General features: G+C 39.3%; 1 protein-coding gene and 1 long non-coding RNA gene across 19 annotated transcripts in view; one reads left to right on the top strand and one right to left on the bottom strand.

Annotated features, from left to right (window-relative positions):
* SLC10A7 (solute carrier family 10 member 7) overlaps positions 1-26,502 on the top strand; it is a 242,850-nt gene that overhangs the window by 165,253 nt on the left and 51,095 nt on the right. For 12 of the 17 annotated variants that reach the window (XR_007402311.1, XR_004804912.2, XR_007402310.1 and 9 more), the window contains one exon: positions 9,315-9,350. Coding sequence is in view for 7 of the 17 variants with exons in the window: in XM_035698731.2 (XP_035554624.1) it covers positions 9,315-9,350 (36 nt within the window). In the remaining 10 variants the exon portion in view is untranslated. Of the gene's footprint in view, positions 1-9,314; positions 9,351-21,890; positions 22,027-26,502 lie in introns of those variants that run through there. The other 5 variants (XR_004804911.2, XR_003133438.3, XR_003133440.3 and 2 more) reach the window with 4 other exon arrangements.
* LOC112654874 (uncharacterized) lies at positions 17,000-25,312 on the bottom strand. 2 transcript variants are annotated; one of them, XR_007402317.1, is made up of 4 exons: positions 24,604-25,312; positions 20,133-20,254; positions 19,547-19,675; positions 17,000-18,748 (listed from the first exon to the last, which is right to left on the bottom strand). It is a non-coding gene; the product is annotated as an uncharacterized LOC112654874 (long non-coding RNA). The 2 variants fall into 2 exon arrangements; XR_007402318.1 differs by lacking the exon at positions 20,133-20,254 and having other exon boundaries at positions 17,001-18,748; positions 24,604-25,303.

Genomic DNA, 26,502 nt, shown 5'->3' with positions numbered 1-26,502 from the left:
TATATCCCTTTTGTGTTCTTGTGTTTACCATTTTTCTCATATAGCTCTGGATATTAGGACCCTAAACTCTACACATTCTGCCTACCATCCGGCATCCTCCTATTCATTCATCCTCCCCTGCCCCCCTGGCCCTTCCCTTTGCTTCCATCATCTTTAGCAAAGAGCCTCATCTTCAGATTAGAAATGGTAAAGTAAATATTGGCAAAAGGAAAGTAGGCCCAAGATTAGCAGACTCTATCTTCTTATCCAGACAAATTACTTCATAGGGTCCTGAGAAAACTAACATTTGAGATTGCTGAATTGCTGTCTTTGACAAATCATAAAGAAAAGGAGTAGAATCAGCAGTTGGGCATGTGCAAATGTCATTGCAAATATCAAAAAGGGGAAGAAAGTAAATTTTACACACTATTAGCTGGTAATTTTGTTTTCAGTCTAGAGAAAAATTAAAGAATGGGTAATTAAGTAGTATGGAGTAAGCAGTTACTAAGGCACATGCTATGATATTTGGTAGCCAGTGTTCACCACTGGTTCACCATAAACCCGAGTTATTAAAAGTTTATTACACTTACTTATTTCTTTTTAAAATATAACTGCTAATCCAAAACAACACTTTAGAACAGGAGTTCAAAATACAGCCCTTGGGTCAAATTTGACCATGTCCATTTATTTACTAATTGACTTTAGCTGCTTTTCAGCTACAATAGTACAGTTGAGTAATTGTAAGAGTCTGTATGACCAATAAAACCTGAAATAGGGCAGCCCGTGTGGCTCAGCAGTTTAGCACAGCCTTCAGCCCACCCAGGGCCTGATCTTGGAGACCTGGGATTGAGTCCTACATCAGGCTCCCTGCACAGAGTCTGCTTCTCCCTCTTCCTGTCTCTCTCTCTCTCTCTCATGAATGAATAAATAAAATCTTTTAAAAAAACTGAAATAATTGTTATCTGGCCCTATTCAAAAAAAGTTTACCTACCCCTGCTCTGGAACTAAATCAGTTCTTTTTGAATTTTAATGTGTCTACAAGTATTCTGGAGATCTTGTTAAAAATACCAATGATGGTACAGTAGGTCTGGGATGGGGTCTGAGATTCAGCAATTCCTGACAAGCTTCCATGTGAGACCATTGCTGCTGGCCCATAGACCACAGCTCAATCTAGCAAGGATCTAGATTTCAAACATACATTTAGTAAATTCTCCAATTTGAAAAAAGAGAGTGAATTATGAGTTGGAAGTCAATTCACTTGGTTAGACTCTTACTTATTTTAATCGTAATGTTCAAGGAATGTTAGAGGATCAGTGTCATGTTGGAGAGATTTTTCTGGTCATTTAAAAGTGATTATCTAATTATCATTCTCCTGAATAAGTTATGATATTTGAAGGGAGGAATGATGAGCTTAATAGCTCAAATGTTGAGATGACCAATATCAGCTGGGTTGGCCTGCTGGACATTTCCTCTGTTGGAAGACAAATTCTCCATGTATCTCTCACATTTTCTGTACATCTTGTCATCAGAGGCACTGATGGCTCTTTGTTCTCAACTCTCTTCTCAGGGATGTTTCTATAGTGAATGGCTTTGAAAGATAGAAATAGTATCTCCCTCTGGAGCAAATGGCAGATTTGCTTACTGCCTTGGAAATATAAAGATAGTATTCACCTCTAGAGCAAAAGATAGGCATGGCTTCATTATAAAGGTTTGGATTCCCTAAACTCAGTATTCCTTTTCTCTAATGCAACCCACCATAGTTGCAGGCATCCATCTGAGCCCATTTACACCACTCTGCTTGACGCGAGGGCTAGGGGAACTGATTAGTCTGCTTGCTATCCTGGGAATGATACGGTCCTGTGGCTCTGACCCGAGTCTTGTGTTTTCTTCCATGAAACCATGGAACCATGAAACCATGGTTTCCATCCATGGAACCATGGCGGACTAACTTGTTACCATCCATGAAACCATGGCAGGCTAACTTGTTACCTTCGCAGAATAATGAAATTCCAGGCCGTTCATCATTTTAGACACCCATCCACATGAGTTCCCAATCACTGACTTCCCCCTGCCTGAACCTATCTCTCCCTCCGTTCAGTAACACTTCACCTTCTACTTAAGATAGGAAATAGAAGCTCTTAAATGCAAGTTCCTTCAATTTTCTGACATCAAACACAAGTTTGTCTTCATCTGTACCTACTCTATCCTTTTCTCCCCTTTTACAATGAAAAGATGTCAGCCCACCTCCTTCCTGAAGTTAAACCCTGCAGCTGTGCACTGGGACTCCTTTCCCACTGGGACTCCTTTCCCACTGCCTCCCTAAGGTAGTAAGTATAATCCCTTCTCTTTTCTAAACCTCCACTCCTCTTGCCCCCATTGACTCTTATGAATTTTGGAAATCCTCAAGTTTCTCCTTTCTGAAACAAAGCAAACCAACAAAACAAAACCAACAGACTTCCTTTTCCTCATATCCATTCCCCTCAAGTTATGGCTCTACCTCTCTCTTCCTCTTGATAGCCAGATTTCTTGAAAGAGTGTGCAACCATCTCTCTCTCTCTCTCTCTCTCTCTCTCTCTCTCTCTCTCTTCTCTCTCTCCTCTTCCTTCTTAGCTGTCAATCCATCTTAACTTCCACACTAGTTATTACATTGAAAATGTTTTCTGCTAGGCCTCCTCTGAGTTTCAATAGGTATTCTGTATTCCTTAATTTATTTTCTTCACTGTAATAGTAAGCCACCAACTGTATGGTGAGGACTCACTCCTCTGTCCACACAAGTTTGAGCTTCTGTCCCATATATCCAGCTACTTAAAGAGTTTCTAACTGGAGGCCCTTTAGACACCTCAGATTCATCATCTTCCTGAAGAAGAATTTATCTGTATCCCAAATCTACCATGGCTCAGTAATTGGCTTTACAACCTCCCTATATGGCCCCAAATCACTTAATTTAGAAGCCTAAGACACTCTCCCTCCTTCCTTTTTATCACCACCCCTTCCTCAATATTTAATTAATCTACCAATCTACATTTTGAATACTTCTTGGGAATGTTATATCTCTGTCTCTATCACTAAGCTTCCATCACCTTAGCTCAAATCCACCCGTGCCTGGATTACTGAACAGCCTCCTCATCAGTCTCCCTCCTTTTAATATTCCACCACTTTAACCTTTTTCTCTACTTCATGAAGTTTACTCAACTGTTCACTCTGACATTCATGTTTATCAAGTCATATTCTCTGGATACCATATATCCTGACCATTTTGTTTAAATTTAGATATCTCCAAAATTCCCCGTACCACCACTTTATAATTTATTGCTTAGGATATTTTCATCAATCTCTCTCATTACCTAGTGGTTCAACATGATTTCATTCTTGAAGAATAAGCTCCTCTCTAACCTTTTAAGATATCACTGTGTACTGAGCATTGGACAAAATGTGAAAACAACCTGGGAGTTTTAGTTGGCATTAATCCTTTAAAAAAAAAAAACTGGGATCTCTGGGTGGTACAGCGGTTTGGCGCCTGCCTTTGGCCCAGGGCATGATCCTGGAGACCCGGGATCGAATCCAATGTCAGGCTCCCGGTGTATGGAGCCTGCTTCTCCCTCTGCCTGTGTCTCTGCCTCTCTCTCTCTCTCTCTCTCTCTCTGTGTGTGACTATCATAAATAAATTTTTAAAAAAATTTTTTAAATAAAAACTAAAAAAATAAAAATAAAAAAACACTATCTTTGCATTAACATAAATGCACAGTTCAGAGTAAAGGAGCTGTCAAAGTAGAATTTTCAAAAGTTGAAAACATGACTTTCTTAAAAATATAGAATGAGCAAGTATCAAACATTTTATAACTGAATAATTAGGGAACCAAAAGGAAGGTAAAGTTGATTTCTAAGAGATTATTGAAATGGAGATTATAGGAACACCTGGGGACCGCCATTAGTTAAGCATCTGACTCTTGGTTTCAGCCCAGACCATGATCTCCAGGTTGTGGAATCAAATCACGCATCAGCAGTGATGCGATACACACTCACTGGGAAGTCAGCTTGGGATTTTCTCTGCCCCTCGCCCCACAATACCCCCAGTAAATAAAACTTAAAAAAAAAAAGAGAGAGAGAGAAAGAAATAGGGATTATATAGTCCATCAGAAGAGAATACCAAAATATTTCACTAGGTTGAGGACAAAACTGGCTAATACATGCAGGGTAATAAGATCATAACTTTTGTGGTTGTTTTTTCTACTAGACAGAAATTATTTCTTTATCTACTGGGTAAAAAGGTGTAAGTTAGCATGTAAATTAATAGTAAATAGAAGTCAAACAAAGGTATATCCTTCTAGGTAATTAAATAATCCTTGGATTGATTGGCCTGGTAGACAGTGCTCCAGGATGACATCTCTAAGTTTTGGTCAGTTGTCATTAAGCGAGTGCTATGGACTCTTAGGTTCACCTGAAATGAAATTATGTCTAAAACGAGCCTCAGAACCCTACTCTAGGGAAACAGTGTTGGGGCGGGTTTGGGGGGATGGCTAAGGACCATTTATTAGCCTGAAGAAGACTTAGTGTGAGGACCCAGATACTCACCTTTGCATTATTCTTAAATTGTAAGTTTGAGGAAATAGTTGAAGAGTGCAGAGATTTTATTTATACTACTTAAAAGCAGCAGCAGTTAAAAGGTCATTACAAGGCAGAAGGGGTGAGATGTGCCTTATGTTGCTCCAAGGAGAAGACAGGGTGACAGTAGAGTTGGTTTGGGATCAATTATAAAAGACAACTTCCTTACTGTGAAATAGCTTCATCCAGGTCAGTGTGTACTTTCAGAACAAGAACATTGCCTCTCTGTGTGTTCTCTGGCGAAAGCACAGCCATCATTGCCTTACCTCACTGGTGAGCAAGTGAGGGAGACAGAGGGGTCACACTTCAGATGAGTGTCTGTCATTCTGTAAAAATTAAGTCACTGCCTTTTAATTAGAAAGTAAAAAGCACTTTTTCCAAAACTTAACAATTCAATATCCTAGAGAGAGACACCCTAAGAAGTCAATTTTGGCTTCTTTGTGATCACAATAGTTGTTGCAGCAAAACCTTTTGATAACATTTTCTATTTAAAAAAAAAAAACCAATAATCCACTTAAGTTTTGCCTTTTTAACTAATATTACTGCTCAGAGAGGTGCATTTACAGTGTTGTTGTTGTTTTTTGGAGGCTTTTTCTTGGCTTGTATTTCAAGTTACTAAATCTCTGCGTCTGAGATTTCACACTTTTTTTTTCCTTCCCACTAAAGCCATTGAAATATAATCACCCAGTCATTCACATCAGAGGTGTAAATGGCTTTTCTGAAGGTTTTTTAAAGCCAATCAAAGTTAGTCACTTTGTGACTTGACTTCTTCAGGTGTTGCAATCAGAAAGCTTAACACAGCATCCCAATTGCAAGGATGCTAAAACTATGTCTTGACCTTGAATCTGCAAGCAGAGGGGTAACATCTGCTAGAAGTGCTCATCCACCACCTCTTTGATTTTATCCATTTGCATAGGATTTACTGGGGAAAGAGAAAAGAGACAATCAAATTGAGCCTTCTATATACCCAAGAGAAAAAAACATGTTTATTTGACTTTCCAGCTCCCAGTGATTGTTGCTGTTACAGTTTACATTTTCAGCCCACGCTTTTTACCATTGATATTTGTAAAAACCTGACTTTAAAAAAATGTATCAACCATGTCACACAAAGGCTGATTTCTCAATTTGTTTCATGTCATCAAAAAGACATACTGATTTGAAGCTTCTCTCAGGTTTACTCTTAAAATGTAACCCTGAGGAAACAGGGTAAGACTGCAAAGATTTTATTTACACTGTTCAGGCTCACAGGCTGTGTAGTCAGGGAGATAGAGATTGAATTCCTCTTCTTACCTTGGTATCTCTGAGACTCAGTTTCCTTCTGTACAAGATGGGGATAATAAATCTACCTCCCTCATAGTGTTGTGAGAGTTTCATAAGATAACATTCATGAAGTCCTTAGCATATCATCGATGTGAGATAAGCACTTCATAAATGTTGGCTTTTATGTAATATTTTGACAATTATTATAATGACTTCACTAAAGCTTGTGGTGTTCTTGTCAGGATTAATGACATTGTGACTGACTCACTTCCTAATACAGTTGGAAAACAGATTTTAGCACTATATAACAATTCATTCTTAGTTAATGAAGTTGAATAAACATTTCTGAGAAAATAAAAAGGAATCTTGAATCCAGAATTAAAAAATTTATCCTATTTGCTAGGAAATTTTTAATATTTTAGGAATGAATATCATTAAGACTTTGGAAGAACTGCAAGGAAACTATTGTGTGTTGGTAACTATATACTTGAAAATTCAGGCAGGAAAACCTGCAGATAATAGTGCTCTGCCTTCCAAAGCAAAGTCATCTCTAAGAATTGGTTATCACCGGGGCACCTGGGTAGCTCAGTTGCTGAGCATCTGCCTTTGGCTCAGGTCATGATCCCATGGTCCTGGGATCAAGTCCTGCATCGGGCTCCCTGCAGGGAACCTGCTTCTCCCTCTGCCTGTGTCTCTGCCTCTCTCTCTCTGTGTTTCATGAATAACTAAAAAATCTTAAAAAACGAATTGGTTATCACCTTGAGACCAAGATCATACAGCAACTAATCCCTACATATATGTCCAAAGCAGAACTCTGTAGAAACTATACTGGTTGTTGAAACCTGCCATCCAGGACCAGTGGCATAGTGGAGTCAGCTCTGGATTTGGAGTTGGGCAAAAGCAGACTCAAATCTAGGTTTTGCCTTTGCCATTTATTTGCTGTGTGACTGGGCAGTTTGCTTGGCTTTTCTGAATGCCCATTTCCACATCTATAAAATGGGTCTAGGGGATCCCTGAGTGGCGCAGCGGTTTGGCGCCTGCCTTTGGCCCAGGGCGCGATCCTGGAGACCCGGGATCGAATCCCACATCGGGCTCCTGGTGCATGGAGCCTGCTTCTCCCTCTGCCTGTGTCTCTGCCTCTCTCTCTCTCTCTGTAACTATCATAAATAAATAAAAAAATTTAAAAAAAAAAATAAAAAAAAAAAAAAAAAAAAAAAAAAAAAAAAAAATATAAAATGGGTCTATTATGTAACCTACTGCCTTCAGTAGGGGAGGGCCAATTTTTAAAATGTGCTGCGTAAAATTGCTGAAGCAAAATACCATTAATAGTCCTGATACTATTACTACTACTGTTAGTATTCTACTATGGCAAAGGAAAATTAGCGGTCACTAGGAAGAGCATGGGTTCCCCTGTACTGTAAGACACCAGTGTGGCTTCACCTCCTCTAATATAAGACAAATGTCCTCTGAGTGGTGACAGTGCTCAACCTCCCTCTGGTTGAAAATTCTTATCCTAGCAAGATACTGTACCTTATTTTCATTAAGTGCTATTAGTGCTGTTGATGTTTCATAATTAACATTAATACAAGTTTCTGTTTTCTTTTATTTGGATGTGGGTGAATTATTAGATAACAAAGGTAAAACTGGTTAGCTTGTAAGCTAAGTTTACCAATTTTTTTCTCCATATACTAAATTATTTACCACCTCATCGTACCTTTACTTGACATTCTTCAGGAGTTTGCCATTATTGATAGGATCAACCCCAAACTCCCTCTTCTGACCACGAGGCCCTTGGTCTCTGATGCCTCCACATCATACTTTCTTCCCACCCTGCTCAACTTTGTATAGTTTTGTGAATCCCCTTCCCTCTTACTGGATTATCCTTGTTTTCCTTTCTGCCAGATCTGTTTCCACTAATTCTTCTAATTAATGGAACAGTGGCTGGCATATAAATGGACATTCAATAAATGTTTAAACAAATTGACTTGAAATCAGGTGACTCCCACATTGACTGAAACAGCCAGATATTTTCATTTCCACATGGCCTTGTGAAGTTTGGAATTCCTCCTAAAGTATGAATATATTCCATGTCATTGAGGAACTGTAGCTCTTAAAAATTACTTTGGCATTTTGCACATTTAACTCTCCTAAATGTGCTGATGAGAACCTGCTTCATAGACCCCAGTGGAGTTGATAAACCACAACACATATTTTAATAAACAGATTAAAAATACAACACTTAAAGTGTTGTATTCGTTACTGCCAACTGCAAAAGTTTGCACAAGAAAGAAGCATTTATTCTATTATTTAACAATAAAGCGAGCTCGTGTGTGAATCTTTGTATGTGGTATATGTCTAAGAAAATCAGAGTGGCAATGTTCATATGAGGTAACCAGTCCCTCTTGCGATACATTCAAAAGAATATTTAGTTACTGTAATGACAAAAAGATTTCATATAAATACCAAAAGGACTTTTTCCCAAATGTAGTGAAGTGGTCCCACTCCTAGATCCTGGGCACAGTATCGTCTCTATCTCTTTCTCTCTCACTCACATGCAATACACACACACACACACACACACACACACATACACACACAGATTCTTTGGGATTTTAAAGTTCCAAGTAGAATTCATTAATAAAAATATGAAACACTTCTCTTGTAGAAATCATAATGAAGTGTTGAGAGATAAAGGAAGAAGTAAGAGGGGCGAATAATCATCTGCTGCTCTAAAACTGAAACCTGTCATGTTAACTCCCAACTCAAACACCTAGTTTTAAAGATTTCCCTTCAAAAAACCTAAAAGCTTGTATCCTGCCTCATTGACAACAGCCTCAAACTGTTTCCTGTCATTGCAGAAAACAAATCTTTTGCTCCTTTCTGCCTAGGGGAGGCAGAGGGACTGAGGTGCTCCTATGTGGCTGAATTAGATGAAAGACTTGCCTTCCACCATGGAGACATGGAGTCTAATCAAGTAAAATGAGTTTTGAGATCCCAGCTCATTTCCTAGGGGAGATCGGTTCACATTACAAAATCACGACATCTCATTCATCACAACTGACGTGGTCTTTGCTCAGGAGAGGACCCCAACTGGGACTGAGCCACCTGTCTTCTCTTGAAAGGGGGCACTTTATCCAAGTTAGAGTTGAAAGTCTTGGAGTGAGAAGGCTTGCCAGCTTCACCCGAGTGATACATATGCAACACGGAAGGCAACTTATGTTTTAAAAAGGGCAGACGAGTTTAAGGAAGATTGGTGGTTGTACTTTCAATGATACTAAACACAATAATTGTGATAGAGAGGCTAAGGCTTTCTAAAGACCCAAGACTGGGGCTCCCCTGTCTTTATCTCCTCGATTTTATTAAACAGAAGTGAGAAGGATCAACATTTCCATGAATCAGAGTTTAGAATGGCAAAGAAAGTGTCCTGCTTTCTAGGCTGATAAAATGATCATCGTCTCTTTTATTTCTTTCAGGGCATCATTATAACACCCCTGCTACTGCTGCTTTTTGTGAGTATTTTGATGTTGTCTTTACTATCTTTTATTAAAAGCCATCTACAACCCTTTGAGAAAGGGCATTAGAATAAAAATTGAAATTTGAATCTTTTTGCTACCATTTGTATCATAGTTTGAACTGTTCTTCCAGTTGAACTGTACAGAATAATAACATGTCGACACAAAGGATCTCTATGGTCTCATGATCCAAGGATGGCATCAGAGCCCAGTTATTAGGCCTCTGACTCCTGGTTAAGTCATTAATTATTACAAATTAATGACCTGAGATATAGGTCACAGATATATGCTTGCTCTTTTCTCATTAGTAAAACTAAAGTGATTGCTAGTGACCCAGTGTTTGACAGCAAGTGCCTTGGACCAGGGGACCCGGGAAAGCTTAAGTTCCAAGGCTGGTAGTAACTGGCTTCCTCATTCTGGGGAATGCTGCCTCAATTTTTCCATCTATAGAATGGGAAACAATAACACCTATCCAGTTGTCTGCCAGGGATAATAAAATGTGCTTCAGAAATAGAAAATACCAGCTACTGGTTAACTAAACAAAAATTGTTCTGAAAATAAGAACTGCTAATTAACTGTCTTATTTCTTTTGGTGCTGAGCATATGAGGAATTAGATGAAAGATTATAATAGAAATTAATGTTATCTCATGCTGAGAAAAGCGTATGTAATCATGAATGATACCTAAAATATTTTATGAACTGTGCATTTTTCATACACAACATTTCCCAAATATAAATCATTCCACTCATCACTGAAATGGAGTTGGGGATCATTTCTCGGAGTGAAATGTAGCTGTTTGACTAGCACTATTTGTCAGTGAATTAAAACTATAGGGAAAATTTATTTAATTATAGTGTAATTACCCAAGTTGGAATTCAATTAGAGTAATAGTGTGAGGGACTTCATTTCTTACAAGCTGTGCAGGAAGTGGAGAGGGAGAGATGCCCTCCTAAACAGTTGGATTCTGCATCTTTCATGAAAGACATTACCTTCAAGTAATAAACCTCCGCTTCTCCATCCCATCTTGAAATGCTGGCTCCATGCTGACAAGGTTAAGAAGAGTCAAATCATCAGATCACTTCGCTCAGCATAACAAACCTAATTAATGTGGATGCTACCAATTCAGAATTCGCAGTGAGTTGCATTAATACAGTGAATATTGATTTGCATTCATTGGGAAGAAAAGTCTTCGTATGCGCCTAACTGCTCACTCGATGTGAGGAACTGGGATCACCCCCTCCGCGTTCTCTCCGAGACCCTGGATCATGATTTCTGAGGGATAGCCACTCACAACAGGCACAGGATGTAGGCCCTTCTGAGGTCCCCACTTGCAGTGGGTCAGAAGACGGGTGGAAAACACAACAAATGGCTCTGTAGTGCAGGTTTTCTCTGCTGCAGAAGAGTGACGTCTTGTACTCATGTGACTCTTCAGACAAGCTAGGGAGAAGCCACAGCCACAGCTATGGGGCTGAAACCTAGGATAGCACTTTTGAGTATCTCAGAGACTGGAATCTCTCAGACCCTGTTTCAGCTCATGACTGCAGAACCACACGAGTTCTTTTCTCCTTCTCCTGCCCATTTCCAGCCATAACAAGAAATGTTCTCAGCTCATTAACATTATGACATCACACCGTTGCAAGCTTTCCCCTATTCTTAGACCCGTAGGCTGGTAGCTTTAGTTGGTTCAACATTTTAAAATAATCAGAAAGGATGAATACCTACCATTTACATTGACGTGGATGGAACTGGAGGGTATTATGCTGAGTGAAATAAGTCAATTGGAGAAAGATAATTATCATATGGTTTCATTCATTTGTGGAATATTAGAAATAGTGAAAGGGGACTCTAAGGGAAAGGAAGGAAACTGAGTGGGGAACCATTAGAGAGCAAAATAAACCATTAGAGACTCCTCTAACTCCGGGAAACAAAGGGGTTGCAGAAGGGGAGGTGGGTGGGGGGATGGGGTAACTGGGTGATGGGCATTAAGGAGGGCACGTGATATGATGAGCACTGGGGTGTTATACTATATGTTGGCAAATTGAATATAAATAAAATTTAAATAAATAAATAAACAAACAAACAAACAAATAAATAAATAAATAAAGGAGCTACAAGAGTGAAAGAGACCCCAAGACCCTCAACTTCAAAATTTAATGCTTCTCCTCTGAGCTAAGCTGTCTCAAGAGGTTCAATGACGTCATCACACGACATTAACAGACAAGTTTGTGTTACATAACCTTAAATCACATGCACAGTATAGAACACTTTTTGTCTATTAGGGTTGTCATGCATTCTACAAATAAAGGTCGTTGCTTAAACACTTGAATTACTGGGCTTCATTTACTGAGTAGGACAAATATCTGAGCGACTTAAATTGGAACACATTCTGTAAAAGATGTAATGTTTTCTTATCAGCACCCCCGTTATGGGTTGATTTGTGTCCTCCAAAAAAAATTATGTTGAAATTCTAACCCCTACTACATCGGAATGTGACCTTATTTAAAAATAGGATCATTGCTGTTATAATTATTTAAGATGAAGTTCTACTAGTGCAGGTTGGGTGCTTAATCCAATCCTAGTGTCCTAACAAGAAGAGGAGTCAGTCACAGAGGGAGAAATGGCAAGTCATGATGAGACAGGTAGTAGAGTGATAGCAGGTATCACAGCTGGAAGAGAGAAGGAGGGATTCTCCCCTATAGACTTCAGAGGCAGCACAGCCTTACTTGATTTCAGACTTATAGCTTCCGGAACTGAGAAACAATCGATTTGTTTTTTAAGCCACCCAGTTGTGGTATTTTGTTAAAGAAGATGAGGAAACATACAACCCTGGAAAATTGAATTGTTTCTTTAAAATCATATCTTGAAAATGGAAATTTCTAAATGTCCAGATGCAGTAGCTAGTAAAGGCCTTGTTTACTGATGGAATTTTCAGGTCTCTGTATTTTTGACCTCTCCTCAGAATGTCCCCCTTCACCATCTTGCTCCAACTGAAACCTGTCCCCTGAGTCAAGTTTCTGCCGCAGGTGTCTTTCATATCACTGAGCCTTGAAGTGGGGCAAGCTGTCTTCCTTGCACCTCATTACCAATTCCAGATCATTTCCTGTGCCTTCTCCATAAAATATTCTCATTCCTTTAAAAGTTATGCCAATATGTGTATATCATATCACCTGCTACCCCTTCTTGCTGGAATTATCAGTAGAACTCTAGGTCACTCTCTGAGTCCAAAAAATGTTAGCACCTCCCCATTGTCTTCTTTTTTAATCGTATACTTAGATTAATTCTTTATATTTTTCAGTATTCACATAATTTATCTTCCTAATACCCTGGCCTTTAAAGAGCCAAAGAGTCAAGAGCCTTCTTGTCTCTTCTCCACTAAGAATGCCTTCCACTTCATCTCAGCCAGTCACCCTTATAGACAGACACTTTATTACTACTGATAACAGCATCCTTTCATACTCCTTTTCATATGTCTTCTGTTACCAACAGCTCCTATCTTTGTGACCTATTCTTCAAACTTGCTAGAATGGCCAGTTTATTTTCCTTACCACCTTAACAAAGCCTCTAACCTACTCTACCCTCACGTCCCATCTTACCTAGTCAAGATCTCGTGGTCCGTCATTATAATTATTGTATCGCATACACCATCAGCAACTTTATTCATTTCTTACTGCTTCATATTTGCATAGCAAAGTGCCAGCCCTGCTTAAAGCCAACTCTGTACCTTCCTGCCTGTGTACCTGAACATGGCTGGAACACACACGACCATGCTGACTGGTCTCATTTGAAATTCATGACAATTAACTGTGCACCTAGTGATCCTACTACCATCCCCTAATTAATCCTCATTCTACTCTCTAGAGAACCATTTCATACTTTCTTCTTGCTTCTCAAATTTCTGATTCCTCTTCTCCTTTTTCATCTCATCTGATACAGAAAGGAAATTAGCCAATGAGGAAATTAGAAGCAATCAGAAATTTTATAAGATCTCACTTACCTGCATCTATATTCTTTGCCTTTTCTCCTGTTTCTTTGCCCTCATGTAAGGCCAGTCCCTCCTGTTGCATTATCTCTTATTGCCAACTTAACAATATGATTCACACAGATTTCCCTCTTTCTCCTATATTATCAAATTTTCTGTCTCTGCTGAATCATTTCTATTAACATCGATGTATTCTGTAATATTACATATCTTAAAAATTAAATCTCACCTTATCCCACCTCCATCTCTGTCCTCTGTTTTATGGCAAAATTACTCAAAAAAGTTATTTAGACTTATTCATCATTCATTCAGTAGTAAGTATTGAGTTCTTCCTATATGCCAGGCACTTTGCTGGGTGCCAAGGATATAGCAATGAGCAAAAAGGTACATCTTTGCTGTTGTGGAAGTTATACTAGTAGTAAGAAACAACCAACAAATAAGTAAAAACATAATGTATAAGATGAGTGATACATACTAAAGAGAAAAATAAAATGAAGGAGGGGAATAAGAAGTGCCAGAATGGGTTAGAGGAGTTAAAATGGCTCTTTTAAATAGGGCAGTCGGGTGGAACTCACTGAGAAAATGATGTTTGAACAAAGATCTAGAGGAGATAAGAAAGACTTCTGATGCCTTCTGATGGTAGAGTATTCCAAGTGGAAGGAATCGCAAGTGGAAAAGTCCTGAGAGTGTGTATGGTGTCCACAAGGAATAGTGAGCAGGCCAGTGTGGCTAGAATGCAGTGAGCAAGGAAGAGAGTAAATAGAGTTGAAGTCACAGTCATAGCAGGGGCCAAATGATATAAGATCTTGAAGTCCTCTTTTAAGGAATTTGAACTTGAATTTGAGAGAGACAGGAAATCATTAAAAGAGTTTTGATAAGAGAATGGCATGTTCTGGCATACCTTTCCAAAGGATGATTCTGGATGCTGGGTTGAAAATAGCTTTTTGGAGATAATGATGGAGCCAGGAAGACCAATTAGAAAGCTAGTGCAATATCATAGCAAGAGATGGTTTAGCTTGGACCAGGTGGTTGAGTAAATCTGGTGGGAAGTAGAACTTGAAAGAACTGAAAGATTGAATAAAGGTTATGAGGGAACAGAAAAGACAAGGATGACTAAGTCTGTGTAACTGGAAGGATGGAGTTACCATTTACTAAGATAGAGAAGACCATAGGGTTGAGCAGGCTAAAGGAACTCATAAAAAGCTCAGTATTGCACATACTTGGATGAAGATGCCTTTGAGACATCCAAGTAGAAAAGTAAGCAGTTGACTATAGGAGGGGAAGAGGTCTGGATAAGAGATACACATTTGGGAGAGGTCAGCTTAGAAATGGATTAGAAATTAGAATGAGACTAGCAAGAGACAATAGAGAAGAAAAGATATTAGTGGACTGTGTTCTGGGGCATCCTAATATTAAGAACTCCACAAAGACTACCAAGGATATCCAGTTTGCTTAGGAAGAACACCAAGAGATTTTGGTGTCCTAGAAGCTAGCAGAGGATGTGTTTCAAAAGAGGAAATGGTTAACTACTTCAAATAGTGGTAATAGTTCAGATAAAATGAAGTCTGAGAATCAACCACTGATTTCAACAAATGGAAATCACTGGGGACCTAACAATAAGCTATTTCAGCAGAGTTGTGGAGGTAAATACCTGATTAAAGTTCCAGAATGAATGAGAAAGAGTTAAAGACAGTGATAATCATTAATTCTTTGGAGGCATTCTGGTATAAAAGATGCAGAAATGGGACAACAACAAAGTTAACATAGGATCTATTTTTAAGTGGGGAAAACTATTAGGGTATTTGTATTGATGGATTAATTGTTAGAGAAGAAACAATTCATACAGAAAAAAAGAAGGGAGGAGTTTTAGACCCATATCCTTGAATGGGAGAAAGAGGGTGAGCTTTAGATCACAAAGGGAGAGCATGGTCTCCTAAGCACAGATAGTTCATAGTAATAGGAGGAAAGCATGGTATCAGGGCAAAGATGCAAGTAAACTGGTTCATGTAACTATAGGAGCTTGTGTAAGTTCTCTTAATATTGTTTATATTTTCCCAGTGAAATGACAAGTGAAGTTAAGGGTGGAGGACCAAAAAAGGCAAGGAGGTATTGGAGATTTGATGAGGCGAAGATATGAAATAGTTCTGTGGGAGAGTGAATGGATTGGGCAAAGAGTGAGATGCTCTAGCAGCACCAAGAACCATCCTGAGTCTTTGCACTTGGCACTAGCTCAACCTGGATTTCCCTCTCAGATATCCACATGGCTCTCTCCTTCACTTTCATCTCTGGTCTCCAATAAAATGTCATTTTAGGAGAGAATCCTTTCCCAACTATTTTGTGTGGAACAACATACCCTCTATCCACCAATCTCTCCCCACCTATCATGCTCAGTTGTTCCTTTTAGCATTTACTATCACATGGCATCTTAACCATTTGGTAGTCTGTTTATTATCTGCCTTCCCAACTAGAACATAAGCCTCACAAAAAGCAGATACTTTGTCTGCTTTGATCACTGCTGTAACCCCAAAGGCCCAAAATAGTGCCTATCCATGGAAGCCACTCAAAAACATTTTTTGAATGGATGATTTGTAAAGGAAAATGTTTCTGTACTCAGAGCACTTCTGACACCAAATGTATGATGTTTCCACACCAAGCAATTCTCCACTTTTCTGCAGATGCCAAATGGGTGTCCTACAGTTTTAACACTGCACAGAGTTAGCATAGAAGGGAAAGGGCTCAATCCCACAAGACAGCCTCCCACTTCAAGCACCAACTGTAAGTAGTGGATTTCCAGGGTACCCACACTTCTCTCTGACTTGGCTTCAACTCAGGGGATCCCATGACCCCCTCCCCAGTTTGATAATTTGCTATTATGGCTCACAGAACCCAGGGAAACATTTACTTGCTATTACCAGATTATTATAAATGATACCATAAAGAATACAAATGAAAAGCCAGATGCAGAGGTACATAGGGCAAAGTCTAGAAAGGTCCCAAGTGCAGGATCTTATGTCCCCAAGCAGCTTGGGGTGTACTAACCCCCTGCATGTGGATGCATTCACCAATCCAGGAAGGCTCTGAACCCTCTGCGCCAGGAACTGGGGGCAAAATGCAAATATTGTAGTAAAAGATTTTCCTATCACCCCTATGACTCAGGAAGTTACAGGTTTTGGAAGCTCTGTGCCAGGATGTATATATTTCTTACTGTATGACATCTCAGATGGATGGATGAGTGAATACATCTATCCGAAGAGTTGTGTTAGGACTACTTTTTGTTACATGCTCTAACTTCAGGCACACATTCCTATATTATGAAGCCACTTTGACGGGACTGGCTTCATTTTCCCTCACAGTCTGTGTGTATAAAGGTAGCATGGTATGGTGAGAAGGCATAACATTTTGGTTCAATTTGCAGCCAAAATGTTGTGTAACAGTCGATTTTCCTTAATCCTTCTCAGCTTCAGTTTTTTCCTCTGTAAAATGAGGATTATGATAAGATGAAATGAGTTAATTTATGTGAAAGCATGCTGTAAGCTATAAAGAATCACACAAGTGATTATTTACATTTGACACTTTAAAAAGGAAAACAGAAAATAATTCCAGGAAGAATGTCATGATTCTGCAGAAATGCTTATCTGGGATGCAGTAATAGTCCAGCGAGCCGAGACCTAAATAATGAACTGAGTCTTAAAATTTAAACCTGTAAGATTCCATAATCATTTATAGTCTATAATCTTATAATCTTACATGTAAATAAATCCAGGGTTCACCATGGCTGACAGTAAGAGCAGTAAAGCTTTTCTTGAAATACCACCATTTGCTCCTAAGATTCGAAGTGATTTTAGATATACTACCTCAGTTTTCTTGATAATATACTGCTGATATTGGCAGGGGCAGAAATTATTGTCTTTATGTAATCAGTGGATATGCACCAGTCCATGGAGTTCTATCATAAGGATAAATTAACCCTTGTCCAGCTTTAAAAACTGCACTTATATGTTCATTACTTAGAATCCCATATTAGTTTTCCTTACAAAACAATGTTACAAGTGGTTAGCATCCACTAGATTTGAAGTTCTACTAGGCCAGGAACCAGGCATGCCTTATTCATTAACTCATCTTCAATGCCAAATATTCAATAAATATTTGTTAGAAGGAGGGGAATAGGAAGGTGAGTGAATAGTGAATGATTAGAGTGGTTCAGAAGATAAATGGATGGTTAGGGCAGCCCGGGTGGCTCAGCTTCATTCAGCCCAGGGTGTGATCCTGGAGACCGGGGATGGAGTCCTGCATTGGGCTCCCTGCATGGAGCCTGCTTCTCCCTCTGCCTGTGTCTCTGCCTCTCTCTCTCTCTCTCTCTCTTTCATAAATAAATAAATAAATAAATAAATAAATAAATAAATAAATAAATAAATAGTTAGAAGGTTGGGGTCTCATCCTGATGCATAAAATCTTACCTTGTGTTTGCTATGAAAAAGAATTTATAGTTTTTTTTTCAATAATATTAAGCAAAACATCCATTCTTTTATTCAGTGTTTGCCTACTGTGCACTGTGAATATTACAAAGATCAATCTCACATTGATCCTTCTCTCAAAGAATTTATTTAATAGAGAAAATAGAATATATACATAGATAATTAAAATCTAAGCCAGAAATTATAAGTATCACAAGTATCAAAATATTTCAAAGGAGATTACTAAAATAGAAAATATTTCATTTAATAGAGAGGGAGCGAGGTTATAAAGAATTTTGTACTGAAAGGAAACTTTTTTTCTTTTCTTTTTTTAAAGATTTTATTTGAGAGAGAGAGAGAGAGAGAACACAAGCAGGGAGGAGAGGCAGAGGGTAAGGGTCTGTTTCTCCCTTGCCCTCTGCCTGGGATGATGCAGGGCTCTATCACAGGACCATGGGATTATGACCTGAGCTGAAGGCAGGTCCAACTGAGCCACCCACATGTCCCTGAAAGGAAACTTAATTTGAGGAAAAAGAGAAGGTTAGATGGAAACTTCTGATGTTTCTCAAAGGATCTCCTGCTTACTTCAGATTTTTTCACATGCATGGCTCTGATTCTGTTATGTCTAACAATCACTTAAAAATTTGCCATGTCTTTCCTTTCTTTGATGTGGTTGTTTACCAGCTATTATTCTAGGCTTTGTTCAGCAGGAAGTAATAGAGAATACTGAAGAGAGACTTTAAAGCTGGAACAGTATAGTGTGGTAGTTAAGATGAAGAGGAGAGTGCTGAGGTCAGCACTTAGGCCCTGAGGTCAGCCAGTTCAGGTTTGAAGTCCACGTGAACCATAGTGGGAGAGTCCAGCAGGCAGTATGGAGCTCTTGCTTCTGTGAAATCCTGTTCCCCTGAAGCCTCCTCAGCTGCTGCCCAACATCATCTTCCCAACTACATCTTGCTTACTCTGGGGAATGAAAGTAAACAATGTAAACTTCTTTCTTACTTCCTCTGAAAATTAAGACCAAGGGTGGGGATAACTGGGCTCATGCCACAGAACAAAGCCAATTCAAAGCAGCTGTGATCTATAGAAACTGTATATTAGAGACCACGTTCATGGTCTCAAATTCCAGGAGTCTGTAGACTACCAATGTATTTAAATAAGTATGTTTAGCAGGAGAAGATTAGTGATACTTTGAGCTTGTGCCATTAAAATGCAACAGATCAAGGCCTTGCTTCTACCCTAGCCATAAAGTCATTGAACATTGAGGCCTCTGGAAACATGCAGAGTCCAAACTTTGACCACTGCTGAAAGTCATGTCTTCAGAGTCATAGATCAGACCACCTTCATATGTGGGGATGATCACATCAATACCCTTAGGATATCTGATGAACATTTACCTACATGCTTAACCATTAGGTAGCATGTAAGCACCCCTTAAGTAAGTATCCTATCAATTGATTTTATATGACTTGACTTCTTAGGAATCTGGCCTCTCTGTATCTCTCTTTTTTAAAGATTTTATTTGTTTATTTATTTCAGAGACAGAGAGCATGAGTGGGGGTTAGGGTCAGGGAACCTAACGTGGGGCTTCATCCCAGGACCCTGAGATCATGACGTGAGCTAAAGGCAGACGCTTAAACAACTGAGCCACCCAGGTGCCCGTCCAGTCTATCTTCAAGCAGATATTTATAAGGCATTATGATAATTGCACACATATATATATACACACATGCACACGCACAAACATGGATGTATACTCACATGCATGCACACTAGGCTCTGTTTCTGAGCTAACTATATATGTTCCATTGATGTGACTGTCTCTTCTGTTACTTTCCATTTCAATGGTTCTTAAATTCAAAAGGCTCGAATTTCACACCATATAAGAAACTGTATTTTTCAGGGAGGAGAGGGGGAAATAAGGGGAGAGATAGAATAATTTTTATCAAGTATCTATAATTTGTACTTCATACAAAATCCCATTATTCCCTTTAGACATATTGTCCTCACTTTATATGAGAAAACTTCGATTCAAAGAAGGTTTGTAATTCATTGGAGGCTGTGCAACTAGTAAAGAACACAAGGCACTTTCAGCCAGGTTCTGCGTCCCCTTGAATGTTCTTTTGTAAGTTATGCTTTCAAAGCATGCCTCTTAGGAGACACAGTTTCTTTTAAGACAGACTACCAGCACTCAATTATTATTTCTTGAACATGGATATTTTAGGTAACGTAGGAAAGACAAAAGAGAAGGAGGCATAATTATTGCCTTGAAGAAACTTACGGCTTCTTTGGGTAAACGAGAACCAAGAACTCAGGAGAAACTTAGAGGAAAAAATTAACTGCTAACCTCCACGGTTCCGACTACATGGTTCAAAAGTTCATGTAGGAGAGAGAGCCAGGGTAGGGGAGACCGATCAGTGGCAGCTTTCGAGGCTACAATCATCATTAGTTTCCCTAGTAATTGGCCATCTGTGATAGAAAATTATTGCACTTTTAATCCCATCAATATAAACAGAAACAATGCATATAGCCATTAGTGTCATGTACAATACTCCGATTATTTTTTATAGTATGTTCCTAACGATGGTTGCATAATTGATGGTCACACATGTGGGTGATGCACAAATTGATCAAACATAAAGCACTTTAAGAGAAACTATCCATTTGATTGCCCCAGTTGCTTCACACTGAACCAGTATTTCCACCTTGTGCCCAAGAGTGTTCCTAAAGCAAGTGAAGACAAATCTCCTCCTCTTAAACCTGAGAGTAGCTTCTCTTTGGGCTGCATGTGTAAATCTCTTAGAAATGGTTCTTACACAGAATTTTGTAAAGCAAAATAATCTGTGGAGTCTTTTGTAAATGGTTGCACCAGGACTCCTCCTAGATCTACGGAACCATGATGGACTAGGGGGAGCACCTCATAAGCAATTTTCAAATACTCCAGAAATGACATTGATAAACCCCTTCTCCCTTATCAGGATCGCCGACCCAGAGGGGCCAATGGCACTGCTTGTCTGGGCCTTCTCAAACTTAACTGAAAGGAGGCAGTAGCGTTGGATGAATTCAGCACTGCCCTAGTAAGGCTTTTCCCTTGGCCTTTGGTTTCCACCCCAACACCAGCTGCTGCTGCTGGTGCTCCCTGGGCAGATAGGGTCTGGCCAAGGTGAAAAGGACACCACTTCCTTCATGCCACTCTTGTCTTTTGGTCCCAAGCTTAGAGCACTCTTCTGGGGGAACTTAAATGTCTGCTCTTCTTAAGGGATTTTCTGGCAATAGTAGGCTCTTTGGTTTCTGAACCAAACAGATCGACAAGACCAAATTCTGTGGTCAGGGAATTAGGAGCAAAGTTTGTTCCTAGATGCCTCTGAGTATCTCTCTCTCCAGCCCTCCAAGCCTTGGATCCCCCCCATAGCTTTTTCTCTCTGGGTTATGATAAGCCAATTTACAGTTTATCTGGGCACATTTCACCAAACATCCTGTGTGGTTTGAGTAACCAGAATTTACAATTGCACAGAATTTCCATCAGTTATTGGAAGATAATCTTATGTTTTAAATTAGCATATAACAAAAAGAAATGTTTTACATAATTTTTTTATCTTTGAAAATTAGCAAAAGCCTATTTTATTCTTTACTTCTCAAAGAAAGAAAAATGCCATCTAGATATAAAAAGGCTCATTTCCTCTGCTAAGTATTTATCTTGCATACAGTAACCCAATTTTAGTTTTATACATGCAGCTGAATCGATAAGGCTGTTTAACAATCCTATTTTAATTTTGATAAAAATCGTAGTCATTTTTACATTGAGCCTGTCAGCTAGCGTACATTTAAGTCATTGATTTTGTGTAAGTAATCAATGTAGTTTGCATGTTTCCCTGTGAGAGAAGGGGCAGCAGGAATGAAAGAAAAGCTGAACTGTAGTTTCTGGGGAAAGATGGAAATCTAGAAGGATTTGGGAGATTGGGGCCTGGGGACACTCTCCCTTATTCTGTCTGCATGCTTGTCTGTGACAGAAAGGAGACAGGTACTTATGAGTATGTCTGTGTAGGGGTACAAGAAAATTAGAGCCAATAGTTAAGTGAGCCCCCTTCTTTTTCCCTCTCCCCAGGGCTGGGCTCTGCAGACCATGACGAGAAGGTAGAAATTGGGCAGGAAGTGAACAAATCCTACTCTGTATCTGAAGCGGCTTCTTCCTGATTTTCTCACAGATGAGATTTACCATTCATCATTCTACAGTGTAAACTGTAAATATCTATTCTTATATTTTCCCTGAATATGGCACTAATGAAAGCAAAGACCAATCACCAAGGGTGAATTATTTAGTACAATAATGTTTTAATAGCTGAGAGGAAACACGAATAGTAGAGACGCCTGTGGCTAATGGATTTCCCTGGTAGGAGATAAAAGGCTGATTACACAGCAGAGCAAGTGAAGACCTGGTGCATTAATGACAATTTACAGGTCAGCTCACTTAGAGAAGTGATTTAAAACGCACCATCTGTTTTCTAACTGTAGGTTGATAACTATGATTTTACAGACAGTCAGTGTCTCCATCAAGAATTGTTACTTATTTGTCTGAGTCTTGGTTGGCCCCATAATATTTTACCCACTGGGCCCCCAGATTCTTTCCAAATCAAACAGTTTGTAAATTGAATGGATTGATAACAGTCAATCCTGCTTCTATTCAGCCTTTCTCTGCCAGGTTAGAGAATTAAGTCCTAATGCCCTAAGACATCCATTGTGTGTGTTGGATTAACTCTTTCTGATCCATTTACTGCAGTACTAGCTAGGTACCATCCTTGACAGGGTTGAGAAAATAGTGACTCAAGTAATTGCTCCTTTTCTGTGACTCAAATCTGGAACCCCAGTTGAGAAAGGCTGCATCATCAACTACTACTTATCAAGTTTCTCCCCACCCCTCCTCTTTCTTTCTCCTCCCTCTTCTTGCTTCTGCCTGCCTTCCAATTCTCCATCTCCATGCAGACGCAGACACACACACACACACACACACACACACACACACACACCCTCTCTTTATTTCACATGGGCAAGAAAGGGGGAGCCCAGCTTTGGCTTCCACTCCTGCCGCCCTTCCCATTTCACTGCTCTGTACCTTTAGTAATTAATATGCAGCAGAGTGTAAGAATTAAGTATGACTGCTGGGGATCGACTTCCGGGTTTAGATCCTGGCTCTGTCACTCTCTAGCTGGTGACTTTGTCCAACTGTTCTGTGCCACTATTGCCATATATGAAAATACAGGTACTAGTAAGACCTACCTGAAAGGTTAAATTATTGACACACAGTAAGCATTTAGAGCAGTGTCTGGCACATAGAGATTGTACAATAAAAGTTGTCATTATTGCAATTATAGGAGATGGTTGGGAGGCCAGACAACTGATCCTTTTCTGGGGTCTGTAAACTAAGTAGGGCTTTGTAACATAACTTGTAGTTGGAAGGAGGAAGTAAAACATTGTCAGGCCTGTTTTTCTACCTACGTATTGTTGACATTCATTATTTGAACTCACAACTGTTGTTGAATACCTACAATGTACGAATGAGTGATTCTCAAAGGGTGAATGAACCCTAGCTCAGCAGCGTGGGCATCAATGGAGCCATATTAGAAATGCAAATTCTCAACATCCTCCCCATTCTTCTCTGAAGGTGGGGCCAAGCAATCTATGATTTAAGCAGCCCTCCAGATGTTTCTGATAGTGCTAAAGCTTGAGAACCACTGCCCTAGCTGTAGAATGTAGTCAGTCTGCTGGGCACTGGGAATATAAAAATGAATGACCCTGTCCCTGGACCTTCTGGAACACAGTCTACTGACAGACAAATTTGCACACAAGAGCAACCAAGGATTCTGAGAGTAATGGTAGAAATGCAGAGCCACAAAAGAGGCCACATCTGTGCTACAGGAGGAAGGTTTGGAAAGAATTTCTAATGTGATAATTGAACTAACTCTTAGACAAAGACTACAACTTTTAAATATGGGAAGGCGTTCTGTAGAAAGGAGTACATGCACATGGTGATGGGTGGACATGCACACACACCTCAACTTTTTTTTTCAATCCTTAAAAAATAAAGTTGTTGTTGTTGTTGATGGTGGTGGTGTTTTTTGAAAGAGAGCTTGAGAGGGAGAGAGAAAATCCCAGGCAGGCTCCACACTCAGCACAGAGCCCAGCTCATGGCTCCATCTCACCACCCTGAGATCATAACCTCAGCCAAAATCAAGAGTCAGATGGTCAACTAACTGAGCCACTCAGGTGCCCCCGCACCTCAGCTTTTAAAAAACTCCTGAAGAGGAAGGGTTTTCAGTTGTGTTCACTGTTGGATTCCCAACGCCTAAAACATGCTCCTGGCTCACAGGAGGCACCAGTAACTATTTGAATGATTCAACACAAAGGTCCTAAATCTCCACATATTTAAGTTTCACTGAAACATTTCTTATCAGCATGGTATTAAAACAAATTGGCAAACCTAATTGTGAGCTCTGTGCTTTAAAGCATTATATTCCTAAAAGAAATTAGCGAGTGGCCAGATTGTTCATTTAACACAGTGTATCCTAAAATATGGGTTGGCAGTATGAGACTGTCACCTTTAAGTGTGCCAGGTAGCTCAGTGAAGCTCAGAGCAAGTCTTGATACATACTTATCCTGAACCTGCAACTCTATCCAAAGGTACAAATTATTGATGCTTCTTATAAACACGTTGGTCTTTACAATAGAAACCCTGACAGATTCTTCATTAAAATGTGAAGAACCAGATATCCCAGGCAGCATATTTCCTTCTGCTTTAGTTAAAATCAACTCTGCATACATACTCTGGTACTTTTCTGGTCATGCTCTCATATGTTAGTCTATGCCAAATGCTAGCTCTTCTTTCTTCTGGATGCCAGAGTGTACTTCATAGCATCAGAAACTTCCCCAAGGGTGTCTCTGCATCTTCACACTGACCACAGCAACAGGTCTGGTTGGTGATTCAAAAGAAAGGACTTATGCCAAATTAGACCTCAGAACTGAGATTTCCTTCCTTTCAGAGCCACTTCTAAGGGAACCATCCTGCGGGATTTCCTCCCCAGCATCACCACGTACGTTGTCTGGCTTCATGTACCCTGTTAATTACATCCCTGGCCAGCTTGCTCTGGCCTCTGATCTGACAAAGCAGGGAGGTCCTCCTCCAACCTGCGTTTCCAATCAAGTGGGCCAGAGATCATAGGTGTTTTAGAGGACAAAGGGACTTTGTAGATCACCCTTTCTATTGTCTTCTAGAAACACAAGCCTTCTAAACATTGAACATGCAATAAAATAAAATAAGATAAACAGAGAGGGAGGCAAACCATAAGAGATTCAACTCTAGGAAACAAACAGGGTTGCTGGAGGGGAGGTGGGGGGATGGGGTAATTCAGTGATGGGAATTATGAAGGGCACTTGGTATAATGAGCACTGGGTGTTATATGTAACTGATGAATCACCAAATTCTAGCTCTGAAACTAATAATACACTATATGTTGACTAAATTGAATTTAAATTAAAAATTGTAAAAAAAACATTGAACATGCAAATGGTCTATTGTATGATAGGTGGAGAAGTTAAAATGGATAAAAAATTTTAAAACCAAAGTTGACATTAATTTTCCTTTACTCCTCTTATCCCCAAATGCAATCTTTTAAATAGAATTGGGAATAAAAATAACTCCCAAACTAACTTAATAAATGATTTTTAAAATATACTTCAGGTTTGTATTTTTATAACTTTAGAAAAAAATAGGTATATGATTTTGAATAAGAGTTTGGCACTTTTTAGTACTTTATATTTACAAATTACTTCATTTGTTCATTGTGTACAGCTTTATTATCTGCAAATGTGTTCTCTCTGCCAGGTATTGGGTTAAACATTGGGCTTACAAAGGGAATATAGCTTGATAGGGTTATTCATTAAAACATTTTAAAGACACATTGAGTAACAGTAGACTTGAGATAGAATGGGGAATATGTCAAATTACCCATGAGATTCCAGGCAAGAACTGACAGCTTTTACTTGAAGGTTATCACCCAGAATCCTACTACGTCTCTCTAAACATTGTGAACTTTATGGTTGAGCATTGAGTTGGATGTTTTTGAACTTGAAAATCTGTTCTTTAAATTTTATCTTTCTGTTCATCTAGGGTCTCAATTTCTCTGTAAAGTATGCATTTTTAAAATCTCGATCTTATCTCAGGAGCATCTTTAGGGTTAATATTCGTGAAAAGAAATATATATTTGTTAAATGCCCTGTATTTCAAAGACACTGTTGCTCTAAAATAGGGTGTGATTATTAGCTCTTAATATTTCGGCTTGGCATAAGAAGCAACATCTAACAGCCTTGTAGCATTTAACATGCCAGGAATCCTAGGTGTTCACGTTTCTGTTCATAGTTTCCCTTTTTCTGTTTGTCTTTCTTCCTCACTTTAGTTTGTACTAATTATGGAGCAACAGGTTAGAGGCTACAGTTTTTATGGGTTAAGCTCACAGCCAGTGGTCAGTGCTGAAGCGAGTATTAAGTGAATGCAAACCTCTACTGGGCAGGACATACATGCTTGGCATCTTGAGTGCATATAGATTGGGGTTAAGGATGGGGGCAGAATAAAAATATACCAGGGTGTAGAAAAGATTTTGGTAAGCTAGTTCATGCAGGAATTAGAAATCAGTGAAAACACTGATCCCACATCATTTCATTCAGAG

Source organism: Canis lupus, chromosome 15 (genome assembly GCF_003254725.2).
Source record: "Canis lupus dingo isolate Sandy chromosome 15, ASM325472v2, whole genome shotgun sequence".
NCBI lineage: Eukaryota > Metazoa > Chordata > Mammalia > Carnivora > Canidae > Canis > Canis lupus.
Note: the sequence above shows the minus strand (reverse complement) of the source record. Positions and strands in the feature narration are given on the sequence as shown.